The 13,254-nt window shown below is 51.5% G+C and overlaps 1 protein-coding gene across 1 annotated transcript in view; it reads left to right on the top strand.

The window, feature by feature from the left end:
• The window catches only part of TNR (tenascin R), a 133,565-nt gene that overhangs the window by 105,942 nt on the left and 14,369 nt on the right, over nucleotides 1–13,254 (top strand). Inside the window, exons 9-15 of the mRNA XM_075002332.1 lie at nucleotides 1,203–1,292; nucleotides 2,221–2,484; nucleotides 3,829–4,095; nucleotides 5,110–5,229; nucleotides 9,457–9,600; nucleotides 10,714–10,833; nucleotides 12,303–12,446. Of these exons, the coding sequence (XP_074858433.1) occupies nucleotides 1,203–1,292; nucleotides 2,221–2,484; nucleotides 3,829–4,095; nucleotides 5,110–5,229; nucleotides 9,457–9,600; nucleotides 10,714–10,833; nucleotides 12,303–12,446 (1,149 nt within the window). The remainder of the gene's footprint in view (nucleotides 1–1,202; nucleotides 1,293–2,220; nucleotides 2,485–3,828; nucleotides 4,096–5,109; nucleotides 5,230–9,456; nucleotides 9,601–10,713; nucleotides 10,834–12,302; nucleotides 12,447–13,254) is intronic.

Raw genomic sequence — 13,254 nt, 5'->3', positions numbered from 1 at the left:
ATTATCTGTATTTTGCTGTTTTCTGTTCTACCCTTCCTTCGGATTGTGAACCCTATGATTTCATAATCACTTTCACCCAAGCTGCCTTCCACCTTCAAGTTCTCTACCAATTCCTCCCTATTTGTTAAAATCAGATCTAAAACAGCTTCCCCCTCAGTACGTTTTTCAACCTGTTGGAATAAAAAATTGTCTCCAAAACAATCCAAGAATTTACTGGATAATCTGTGCCCCGCTGTATTAGTTTCCCACCATATATCTGGGTAGTTGAAGTCCCCCATCACCACCAAATCTGGGGCCCTGCTTGACTTTGTTAGTTGTAAATAGCAACTATTTGTTAGTTGTAAATAGCAAAGTTGCCTCTGCACAAGTGTGTGGAGACCTTTGCACACACACAACCTGGGGGGTGCAAGCCAGGTGCTGCAGGCAACCCTAGGTGCCTTATCACTCAGCCAGCTGGATTCAAGTGCAAACAGCTGATTGACTTTATATACGCGCCTAACTGAAAGACAGCCACTAACGTTGGGTGCCCAGTTTGGGGCAAGTAAGGTCTGATCTGCAGAGATGCAAAAGCCCACCACTCCCCATGTAGTCAGTGAAACTCAGGCTGCGTCTACACTACGAGATAAATTTGATATTTAATGAAGTTGAATATTTAACCTTGCTATTACGAATTTGAATAACTAAATAGCTAACAGATAAAGCGACAGAAGGGGATGATGAGGAATAAGTAAATTGGCTCCACTTCCCAGGTCTGGGAGGAGCAACAGAAATCCTAATGCACGGCCACCAGCTTCCTCAGCTAGCCAGTCCCACGCACTCTCACAATAGGAAGTTGTTTTCCGAAGTCCTGCGCAATTTCTCCTAAGATTCGCCCAAGTTGGTTCATTTGAGCCACATCTGGGAGGAGGGCACTTGCCACCCCAGGAAAGAATTCAATGCTGCCAAATTGTTTTATTGGGAAAATTTTCAGCAGCAACTTTGGCACCCACCTACCGTAAAGACGGTGCTTTTTGGAGGCACCTCGACAGCAACACAAGAACGTGGAGTTACCGTGACAAGGATGATAGTGGAGAGAGAGTGGCGGGGGGAACAGCCGAGGCACAACCCCCTGCCCCCGAGATCCAATCACGTGATTACCAATACACACACACACACACACACACAGAAGCATAATGTGTCTTGGGGTGTGTGTCTGCTGGCAGATCTGGTCCCGGGAACAGAGTACGGAGTCGGGATCTCAGCCGTCATGGATAGCAAGCAGAGCGTCCCAGCCACCATGAACGCGAGGACTCGTGAGTTACACGTACCATCCTATAGTAGACTTGTACACAGGCAAAATAACATGCAGGGCAGAGAACACGCTGGCATTGTTCTTAAAGCACAGCAGTGTTTTCTTTCACCCATGGCCAGCCTTAGCCTGTGCTGTGCCAGTGAGCGCCAGGGCTTGCTGCCACAGCCTCTGTCGTAGCATTCTGCCAGCCAGCCCATGGTGGGATATGCCAGCGTCACACTTATGTTGGCCTCATTGATGCTGCTCAGGGCAGTGTTCTCTGGAAGCTGTGTGCTTGGGGGGCTGCTCAGGAGAGATTCAGGTGCCGCTCAGCTGATTCGCTGAGCACCCACAACCGGCAGCCTGTGTTTCTCTTGGTGGTGCCCATCCACACATGCCTTGGTGCATATAACAAAATTTATTCTGCACCTGGGTGGAAAAAAATTAGAGCGACCATTGCTCAGAGGTATGAATAAACCACCCCCCACTTCCCTGACAGATATAAATTACACTGACCTAAGTGCCAGTGTGGACAGCACCATGTCCTAAGGAGCTTCTCCCCATGACATAGCTGCTGCTGCTGCCCACAGGGGCAGAAGGAGTTCAGACAATGGAGAGCTCTCTGCTGCCCACACAGAGTGGCCACATTCGGGAGCAGACAGGTGCCGTCGGCTCTCTGTACAGCCCACAGCCACAGGCTTCCGACGCACGCTCAGGTCTTGTGATTCGGTGCGGGGGGGGGTCTCTTCGTGCACCAAAAGCACCAGCCAGCCCCCGTGCCCTCCCAGCTGAGTCACACTCCGGCGACTACGATAAAGTCCTCTCTGGGCACACCCATTCGGCGATGCCCAGCTGCTTTTCCCACGCAGCCGCCACAATCCAAACAATTCAGCCATGTGCCGAGCCCTGTGGCTGGCGTTGTAATTCACCTGCACCCTCTCCTCCCACAGAGCTCGACAGTCCTCGGGACCTCATGGTGACGGCCTCCACAGAAACATCCATCTCCCTGGCCTGGACCCCAGCTAAGGGGCCCATTGACCATTACCGCATCACTTTCACCCCAGCCTCCGGGATGGCCTCCGAGGTGACTGCTCCCAAGGACAAGGCTGAGCTGACGCTCTCCGATCTAGATCCCGGTACAGAATACACCATCTCCGTCATCGCTGAGAGAGGCCGCCAGCAGAGCCTGGAGTGCACAGTGGATGCGTTCACAGGTAGGGAGGGGCCAGGACAACCTCCGCCAGGGCTCCGATCCGTGCAGTGCGCTGGTGTAGCCGCCCGCAGGCGGACTCGAACCTGGGACCTCTGGAGCTTAGTGTTGGAGGTAAAAGCCAGCTGGCTCTCAGCTGGGGCCGCAGCAGAGACTCATCCTTTCTCTCTGTAAGTGGTTAAGGTGCCACTACAAAGGACAGTGACCCATACCGAGGCATCACAAAACACCCAAGCAGTCCTGTGTCACCTTAAGGGCGAACAGGTTTATTTATTAGGTAACGAGCTTTTGTGGGTAAGACTGATGGAGCTTTTTTTTTTTTTGGGTGAAGCTGCAAACTCACACCGCTACCTCTCTGAGCCTCCACGAACGTGGTAGGTACGTGGGGGAGATATACCAGGTAACCACCCGCCAGCTTGTGCTCCCGAATCAAAAAGTTTGGAAAAAATATACCCACAAGTCTCTGGCTGCTAAAGCTGCAAAGGAAACCTGGAAAATATGAACTCGGGAAAGCCTGTGAGAAGCAGGGTGTGGGAATTCCAGCTGGTGTAAGCTACGGTCAGGGACATCGCATGCGAGCACCATCGGGGGGTGGTATCACCACTTCTATTTTTTCCCTCCGTCAATGGGGCCAGGTGCTAGGAGCTTCCAGGGCCCAAGAGGGTGTGCAAAGCCCTGCACCTCCCCACACCCCAGGAGCAGAAAACATGGTCCAGGAGCACATGCGGGCAGATTTTGAACGTCCACCCAATGCACTGTGAGTGTGCAGTATCTCTTGCAGTCAGGCCAAAGGCAATGTGTGACAAGGGACATGCACGGTCATAACCCCCCACCCAATTTCTGCCGGGATGTGCTAGCCAGGCCACCTCCCTACATGGCAGCACCTGGACTTGATGAGCTGCAAGCTGTGGCTGCAGGGAGAGGCAGCGGCAAACAGCTGGGAGCTGCAGGAAAGGGCCGCCTTAGGGTAAGGGGGTGTACCTGGGACGGGCATGACTCAAGTTGTAGCAGGGGGTGAACCTTTAAATTGCATCCCTCTCCGCACATCGCAATCATCTCTGAGAGGAGCGTATTTTGTGAGCTTTTTGGCTCCGGTTCAAGTTAATGGAGAGACTGGCACTGGCCTCTCCCTCTCTGGCACTGCTGGGAAGCAAAGCCCAGTGTTTCACAGTAGCATCAGCGAGATGTGTTCCAGCCTGGAGCCGCTCCTCTGCCTGGGACACTTCCCTTGAATGGAAAACTTTTCTTATTCATTCTACACGCTAAGGATGTCTTGTCATATGCAAAGCTCCTCCCTGGAGCCTAACCAATCAGCGACAGCCATGCAACACCTCTCTTTGGTTTCCAGGGTTCCGACCAATCACACAGCTGCACTTCTCTCAGGTGACTTCCTCCAGCCTGAACATCACCTGGAGTGACCCCTCCCCTCCGGCCGACGGGTTTCTCTTGAGCTACAGCCCCAGAGATAAGGAACAGATCCAGAAGATCCCACTAGATGCTGGCAAGAGACACGCCACCTTGTCCGGCTTGCAGCCATCTACAGAGTATACTGTATCCCTGGTGGCTGTGCATGGCTTGGTCAGCTCCGAGCCCATTGTGGGCTCCATCACAACAGGTAAAGAAGGCAGCCAGCTGATGGAGATCCCAAGAGACACACGGGAGAAAAGTGCTCCCTGTAAGCTGAGCTCTTGGGTGGCCAAGCTGGTCCCAGTTGATTAGCAGAGCGCCCACAGCCGCCAGCGTGTGTTTCAATTGGTGGTGCACCAAATTTATTCTGCACAAAATTAGAGGGAACACTGAAGGAGACTCCTGGCTCAAAACTGTCCTCCGGAGTCAGCCCTGGGAGAATAACTTGTCTTTACAAAAGAAAGTCGCTGGCCCTAGGAATTATTATTTTAAGGGGATTATTCCTCTCGGGCACCAATGACACATTCCCCAGAGCGAAACCATTTGTCTCAAGCCTCCTGTTCTGCATGCTCCAAAGCCAAATGACCCATCTTGGGCCCCCCATTGCAGGGCTCTGCGTCTCTGGTTTCACATTGTTGTCGTCTTTGCTGTGGCAACAGACCCAAAACAATACCAGGGGATAGAAGACTGAGCCTCCCTCGATGGTGGAACCTCCACCTTGGCCAAAGAAGTGAATCCATTTAGCCTGTGGTCTGAAATCCCTTTAAAGTTGGCATTATCCTTCTAGGATAGGATAAAGAAGGAACAAACAAACAGGCTTAGAGAGATGGGAGTTGTAGGCCGGGGGGGGGCAGTGAGGGGGGGTTAATCCCTTTCCAGAGAGGGGCTGAGTCAGTCACTGGGTCTTTCCTTTCCTCTGCTCCCATCCAGAGTCCAGGTTGGGGGTTGACCCCTAGAATGGGATTCGACCTCAGCGTTCCTTGTTGAGTTTGGCTGTTCAAACAGCTCCCCCCGGTGGCCTGTCTTGCTGTCATTCCTTTGCATGCACCCATACTGGCCTCAGAACCCAGCTTTTCTTACGGGCGAGGAGCCCATCAGACACGGAGTTCCCCTCCGGTAGTTGGGGTGACCATCCCATGGAGTGCCTGCCCTGGCATGTTTGGCCACCGGGCCAGCTGGCCTCAGCATTCTGTGATTGCTTCCCATTCTTTTTTACCCGTAGGGATTGACTCCCCGAAGAACCTCACCGTGGGCAATGTAACCAAGGACTCGCTCATGGTCTTCTGGGCCCCTCCCATGGCGCCTTTTGACCACTACCGCCTGTCCTATCGGTCAGCACAAGGTAACCCCGCTGCTACAAGCTGCTCCAAAGTGGGCTTTCCTGGGTCACTTATGGCATAGCATAACAGCCAGCCACCTTGCGGACCATGACTGCAGGAGGAGGTGCAGCCCAGGGAGAAGCCAGCACTGCAGAGAGCATGGTAGAGATGGGAGGAGGCTGGGGGTAGCTCCCATCCTAGTGAGGCCAATGGAGGAGAAAGATGCGGGAAGGTGGGGAGAGAAGGGAGATGAAGTGGTGGTCTAGGAAACCAGAGGGAAAGAGCTGGGGGATCTGCTGGGGGTGACGCCCAAGGTGGGGGAGATCCTGCCTCCCCCAGGAGAGAGGAAGAATTGAAGCCTGAATTTCTCCTGGTGAAAGCTCTCAAGCCAGTGCTCCTGTCCCTGGAGCAAAGGGACCATTTCTTGGAGCAGACATTTCCCATCCACTGATCGACACATTCAAGGTCCAGGCATTAGTGCTGACTTATCTGCAGTGGGCACAGCCACAGTCACCAAGTCCCTCTGCCCAGCCCATGGGGGTCGGTTCAGGCCCAGCTTAATAAATTAAAGGCACCCAAGGACGCACCTTGAGATGGCTGGTAATAACTTCCACGCCTGCTGGGAACACACCTCCCGGCGTGGGTAGGCAGACGCTCGCTAGCTAGCGCACTGAACAAGCAGCTTGGCACAGGTGATGGCTCCAGCCGGCCTCCCAGGACAAGTACTCTGTTGACCAAGGTAGCCCCAGCAGGGCTAGAGCAGCCGTCTCCCCATAGGATCATAGAATCGTAGAATGCAAGGACTGGAAGGGACCTTGAGAGCTCATCGAGTCCAGCCCCCTGCCCTCATGGCAGGACCAAGTACTGTCTAGAACATCCCTGACAGACACTTATCTAACCTGTTCTTAAATATCTCCAGAGATGGAGATTCCACAACCTCCCTTGGCAATTTATTCCAGTGTTTGACCACCCTGACAACTAGGAACTTTTTCCTAATGTCCAACCTAAACCTCCCTTGCTGCAGTTTAAGCCCGTTGCTTCTTGTTCTATCCTCAGAGGCCAAGAAGAACGAGTTTTTTCCCTCCTCCTTATGACACCCTTTTAGATACCTGAAAACCACTATCATGTCCCCCCTCAACCTTCTTTTTTCCAAACTGAACAAGAGAAGGCCAACCTCTGTGTTCCCCTCTTGTGGGGAGAGGCCAGGAAAAAAGAGGTCAGAGAGGAGCAGCCAAGACTGGCCAAACTACAGGGTTTGTAGGAGCTAATAGCAAATTCAACCCCACTCCCCCAGTGACTCTTCCTGTGGGCTGAGGCCCCCCCACACACACACACTGGACAGGTCAAGCACTACTGGGGTGTGGGTTAAGGCACTGGATGGGACTCAGGCACTATGGCTTCATCCGTGGCTGTGTTGTGTCCCTGTGCCTCAGTTCCCCATCTGTAAAATGGGTTGGGTGCACTGTCCTTTGCCTAATCTATTAGCCTCTTGGGAGCAGCGCCTCTCCCTCGCAGTCTTGGCAGCGTCTCACGCATGGGAGCCCAGATCTCCGCCAGGGCTGCTAAGCTCTGCTGTCATACAAATCAAGGAGCAATGGAATTAAACTAAACCTAAACCTCGCTTGCTGCAATTTAAGCCCATTGCTCCTTGTTCTATCCTCAGAGGCCAAGAAGAACAAGTTTGCTCCCTCCTCCTAATGACACCCTTTTAGATACCTGAAAAATGCTATCATGTCTCCCCTCGATTTTCTTTTTTCCAAACTAAACAAGCCCAATTCTTTCAGCCTTTCTTCATAGGTCACATTCTCTAGACCTTTGATCATTCTTGTTGCTGTTTGCTGGACCCTTTCCAATTTTTCCACATCTTTCTTGAACTGCAGTGCCCAGAACTGGACACAATACTCCAGCTGAGGCCTAACCAGCGCAGAGTAGAGCGGAAGAATGACTTCTCGTGTCTTGCTCACAACACACCTGTTAATGCAGCCCAGAATCATGTTTGCTTGTTTTGCAACAGCATCACACTGTTGACTCATATTTAACTCGTGGTCCACTATAACCCCTAGATCCCTTTCTTCTGTACTCATTCCTAGACAGTCTCTTCCCATTCTGTATGTGTGAAACAGATTGTTCCTTCCTAAGTGGAGCACTTTGCATTTGTCTTTATTAAACTTCATCCTGTTTACTTCAGATCCTTTCTCCAATTTATCCAGATCATTTTGAATTATGACCTTATCCTCCAAAGCAGTTGCAACCCCTCCTAGCTTGGTATCATCTGCAAACTTAATAAGCGTATGGTCTATGCCAATATCTAAATCGTTGATGAAGATATTGAACAGAGCCAGTCCCAGTACAGACCCCTGCAGAACCCCACTTGTTATACCTTTCCAGCAGGATTGAGAACCATTAATAACTACTCTCAGAGTATGGTTATCCAGCCAGTTTTGCACCCACCTGATAGTAGCCCCAGCTAAGTTGTATTTGCCTAGTTTATTGATAAGAATATCATGTGAGACCGTATCAAATACCTTACTAAAATCTAGGTATACCACATTCACTGCTTCTCCCTTATCCACAAGGCTCGTTATCCTATCAAAGAAAGCTATCAGATTGGTTTGACATGATTTGTTCTTTGCAAATCCATGCTGGCTCTTCCCTATCGGCTTACCGCCTTCCAAGTGTTTGCAGATGATTCCATGAATTTCTTGTTCCATATCTTTCCTGGCACAGAAGGTAAACTGACCAGTCTGTGGTTTTGTGCGTTGTTCTTATTCCCCTTTTTATAGATGGGCACTATATTTGCCTTTTTCCAGTCTTCTGGAATCTCTCCTGTCTCCCATGATTTTCCAAAGATAATAGCTAATGGCTCAGATACCTCCTCCATCAGCTCCTTGAATATTCTAGGATGCGTTTCATCAGGCCCTGGTGACTTGCAGACATCTAACTTTCCTAAGTGATTTTTAACTTGTTCTTTTTTTATTTTATCTTCTAAACCTATCCCTTTCCCACTAGCATTCACTGTGTTAGGCATTCCTTCTTCAGACTTCTCAGTGAAGACCGAAAAAAAGAAGTCATTAAGCATCTCTGCCACTTCCAAGTTTCCCGTTACTGTTTTTCCCTCCTCACTGGGAGCAATGGGCCTACACAATCCTTGGTCTTCCTCTTGCTTTTAGTGTACTTATAAAAAAGCCTTCTTGTTTCCCTTTGTGCCAGAAGCTAATTTGATCTCATTTTGTGCCTTTGCCTTTCTAATCTTGCCCCTGCATTCCTGTGTCGTTTGCCTATATTCATCCTTCATAATTTGTCCTCATTTCCATTTTTATATGATTCCTTTTTTATTTTGAGATCATGCAAGATCTCCTGGTTAAGCCAAGGCAGTTTTTTGCCGTATTTTCTATCTTTCCTACGCAGCAGAATAGCTTGATTTTGGGCCCTTAATAATGTCCATTGGAAAACGGCCAACTCTCCTCCATTGTTTTTCCCCTCAGTCTTGCTTCCCACGGGACCCTTCCTACCAGCTCTCTGAATTTACCAAAATCCACCTTCCTGAAATCCATTGTCTCTATTTTGCTGTTCTCCCTTCCACCCTTCCTTAAAATTGTGAACTCTATGATTTCATGATCGCTTCCACCCAAGCTGCCTTCCACTTTCAGATTCTCAATCAGTTCCTCCCTATTTGTTAAAATCAAATCTAGGACAGCTTCCCCCCAGTGGGTTTTTCAACCTTCTGAAATAAAAAGTTGTCTCCAATGCAGTCCGAGAACTTATTGGATAGTCTGTGTGTCGCTGTGTTAGTTTCGCAACATATATCTGAGCAGCACGCTGTATGCATCCTGCATGCATCCTGAGCAACACACTGCCAGCTGCAGTGCAGGCCCAGTTCACAGCTACATCCACCCTGTTAGCAGCCAGCGCCGGAACCCAAGGGTGAAACAGCCCCTGGCATCAGGTAGAGCAGCCCCATAAGGCTGTTCCGACCCACAGAAGCCCCAAAGGCCCAACACTCACATTGCCATTAACCCCCCTTGTCCCTCTAGGCTGGGGTTTGCCAGCTGAGCAGCTAGTAACTGCTCACATTGCTGTCCGCATGTCTCCTCCCAATACATTCCATATCTTCTAACCCGCCTGTACCTCAGAGCCACGCCAGCATCTCTGCTCCATGCATGGCTGCCCAAGTTTCTCCATGCTCCCGCTCAGAGCAGGCTGACCTGCAGAGAGTCTGCCAAGCTGTTTGCTATGCCCGTGTCTTGCAGGAAGAGCAGACAGCCTGGCAATCGCCAGCGATGTCACCGGCTACACCCTCCGCCGCCTGCAGCCAGCCACCAAGTACGAGATCAGCCTGAGCAGTGTGCAGGGCCGGGAGGAGAGCGAGCGCATCTCCAGCGTTACGTATACGGGTGAGGGGGTGCTGCCATTGCCGGCGCAACGAGCTCGGGGGTTTTGCTCTGCAGGGTGCGACATGCGGAGAGACAAGAGGAGAGGGAGCCAGGACTGCACCACCCACTTGCAGGGCAGCATCACTGTCTGGATGGCCAGAGCTTAAAAGGCGTTGGGACTGGAAACCACCCCCTCTGTTCCCAGCCATTTGTGGGGGCTGTTAGTGGAGCAGGGAGAGGGGTGATGTGACATCAGCTGCGCACTGAAACTACTTCAAAATGCTGTAAATCCCACAGGCCAGCCTGGGTTCCCTGTAGGCTGAGCGCTTGGGCAGCTGCCCAGGAGAGATGCAGGTGCTGTCCAGCTGATTAGCAGAGCCGGCAGTGTGTGTTTTTACTGGTGGTGCCCATCCGCACATCCTCAGGACATGTAAAATTTATTCTGCACACAGATGGAAGAAAATAGTGGGAACCCAGATGCCAGCCAGATTCAAACTCCACGCAGCAAACCAGACTCCTGTGGGCCCAAGCTGGACATCTTAAATATGTCCAACCAATGTCTGCCTTCCTTGGTGCAGAGGGGACCAGAGGGCAGGTTGTGATAGAGAGTACTTGGAGGAAATGTCATAGCATTAGCCAAGAAAGGATCAACCGCCAGAACCAGCTGTTCTGGGAAGAATCCACCCTTGCCACAGGCACATAGGGAGCTGCAGATTGTCTGCAGGCAATAACAGCAGGAATTTCACCTCCTTCAAGTGTTTTCTACCCACAGAGTTAGCCACAGCATTAAAAAACTGCCCTGTGGATTAAAAAGTAACTTCCCTAGCAGGAACAGAAGCTACTGAACCCATATGGAATGGTTTTAGACTCATAGCATGAGTGGGTTGGAAGGGACTGCCAGGGTCATTGAATCTAACCCCCTGCCAAGAAGCAGGCTTTGTTGTGTCTGCAACCTCCAAGACAGATGGCTAGCGCGCCTCCTTTGGCAAAGCAGCCTTCCCCAGGCAGTCTGCTCCACCGTCCTACTGTTCCTGAGTTTTTCCTGGGATTTAAACTGACGTTCACCCCACTCCCTTGCCCCCCAAGAAAGACTCTTCACTCCCTTCACCTGATGAATTTCTGGTTCCTTCTCAGCCATGGAGCACCCTCTGGATCTGACAGCCACCAACGTCACCCCAACAGACGCTCTGCTTCAGTGGACCCCACCTCTTTCCGAAGTTGAGAACTACGTCATCGTGCTAACGCACTACACGCGTATGTTGGGGGAGCCAGGAAGCTGATTGGGTTTGTCTCCAGGCTGTAAAGCGGCAAGATCCGTGTGTAGCTTTAGTGCCATTAGCTTAATTGCTTTAGCTGGACCAGAAAGGCATTAGTTCATATACCCTCCCCCCCCCGACCAACATGGGTAGCTAGTTTAAAAGGGGGAAATTACAGGAAATGGGAAGGTGGATGATGCTCTCTGAACTGGTGGGCAAAGCCCAGAACAGCTGGGGCGGGATGGCAGAGGGGCCAGCCATGCCCTGATTTCATATCAATGGCCATTCCTGCTTAACTACGATCAGGGTCACTCTTTCACACGAGCTTCACACCAGACACGGCTGCCTGAGTGTCCCCTCAAGCCAGACAGAGGTGCCCCAACAGCGTACCAGCAGGGACTGTCCCCTCCACCACGGTCCCAGCCCTCTAAGAAGAAGGAATCCAGAGGCTGAGCCAGAAATATGAGCCCTGGACAACCTCACAGCTGGTCCAGCTCCCCAAAGCTAGACTGAAAAGGGAAAAACATGTCTGCAGAAGAGGAAGTTGATGGGCAAAGCAGGAGTCCCTTACGATTAGGGCTGGCAGACATCTATTTTCTTTTCCAATCTCAACAATATGGATTTTTATTGTTAATTTCCCCTCCCGCAATTTTTAAATATTGTTATTGTTGCAGTGGAGGGAAATAAAGGGGAAGCTGCAGGGGGACCCAGGGTTGACAGCTGGGCTCCAAGGGGCTCCCCACATAGCCATAACACAAGGTGCTGGGGAGACAGAGATCCTGGCCCAATGCAGCAGAGGCCTCAGCCAGGACAAGCCATGGGCCATGCAGGTGGTGGCCACTCCACTGCCCATTGGTTCCCTCCTGAGGCAGGGAATCAGGTGTCACCGGCCCCCGCAGGGCTCCCTGCACTGCTGCAGGACTGATGACCCCACCAACGTCAGTGCAGCTCCCTGCCCAGCTGCCAAACTGACATTTCTTCCCAGCGCTTGCTTTGAGCCCCCTCCCGCCCACGCCGGCTCCCGCACCAGGCAGAACTGCTCTGCTTCAGGGGTGCAGGGCAGCGAGGTCACAAGTTAGCAGCAAGTAAGACGGCTGCCTGGCCTGGCGGGGAGGGAGCTGGGTTCTCACCCTCACGACTTGCTTTGTGACCTTGTGCAGGTCACTCTCCAAGCCCGTCTCCCTGTCTGTGAAACGGGGAGCGTTACTCATGCACTCTTTGTAAGTTGCTGTGAGACCTGGGGCTAAGAGCCATGCAGAGACCAGGGGCTAGCCTGGGGCATGGGCACAGTCCATCCTCACTGCTCTGCAGTCGGAGGGAAGGAGACATGCCAGTGGCATGGTAAAATCCCACCTGCTGCAATCCCCCACAATAGGCTTTTGCTTCCAAGGGGTCTTTCCTAGTCCTGTTTTCGCAGCAGAAGGGCTCCCTCCGTATTCACTCCAAGCCGGCTCCATCTGATTTCAGTTGCAGGGGAGACCATTCTAGTGGATGGGGCCAACCGAGAGTACCAGCTGATGAACCTGCTGCCCAGTACCAGCTACATGGTCACCATGTATGCCACCAACGGGCCTCTGACGAGCAGTACCATCAGCACCAACTTTACAACGCGTACGTAGGGTAACTCCTCCCCTTCTCCAACCAGGTGTCCTTCGCGGGGTTTGTTCTGTGCAGCAGGGGAACTCAAACCAAGTAGGTTGCTGAACAACTTGCTGGATGTGCCCAGGGAGCGCGTAAGTGCCCAGAAACCAGGTGCAGCAGGACCAACAGCCACCGAGGTCCTGGAGCAAAGTGGGAGGGGGGGCCCTATTCCACATCACCAGAAGGGGAGGGGCCAAGGAAGAAAGGGGCTGGGCCAAAGAAGAAAGCTAGCGTCATATAAAAATTGGTCACCAATAATGAATTCTCACCCTACTTATTATTTCAGATAAACTCCTTCATAAGCCAGGTGCCTCTTGGCCTAGATCCATCAGTCCCTCCCCACCTCCCCAGCCCCTTCAATTGCAGTCCTTTTGTCTCCAGGCATTTTCAAGTATCATGTGACATGGTCACATGTCTCAGTAGGGCCCCTGGCACCATTTTTCACAGGCTGATCCCCTTGCCCTCATTCGCAGGAAGATTAAGCTCTTCCAGGCTATGTGTACACTACAGAGTTACTTTGAAATACGACATTCCAAAACAGCTATTTTGAAATAGCTTATTTCAGCATAACAGAGCTATACACAAAAAAAGCATATTGAAATAGCACCCACCTATTTTGAAAATGGCACGTACGGCTGCATCGTGCTATTTCGATACAGCGCCATTGGACACGATTATGGCTTATTTTGAAACAGCACTATTCTGTGTCTTAACAGTGCCTATTTCAAAATAGGTGCCATTACCCCTGCAATGAGGTTTGCTGGTTTTGAAATAACGC

The sequence above is a fragment of the Carettochelys insculpta genome, chromosome 9 (assembly GCF_033958435.1).
Source record: "Carettochelys insculpta isolate YL-2023 chromosome 9, ASM3395843v1, whole genome shotgun sequence".
NCBI lineage: Eukaryota > Metazoa > Chordata > Testudines > Carettochelyidae > Carettochelys > Carettochelys insculpta.
The sequence above is the reverse complement of the archived record's forward strand: the minus strand, read 5'-3'. Positions and strand labels throughout refer to the sequence as shown.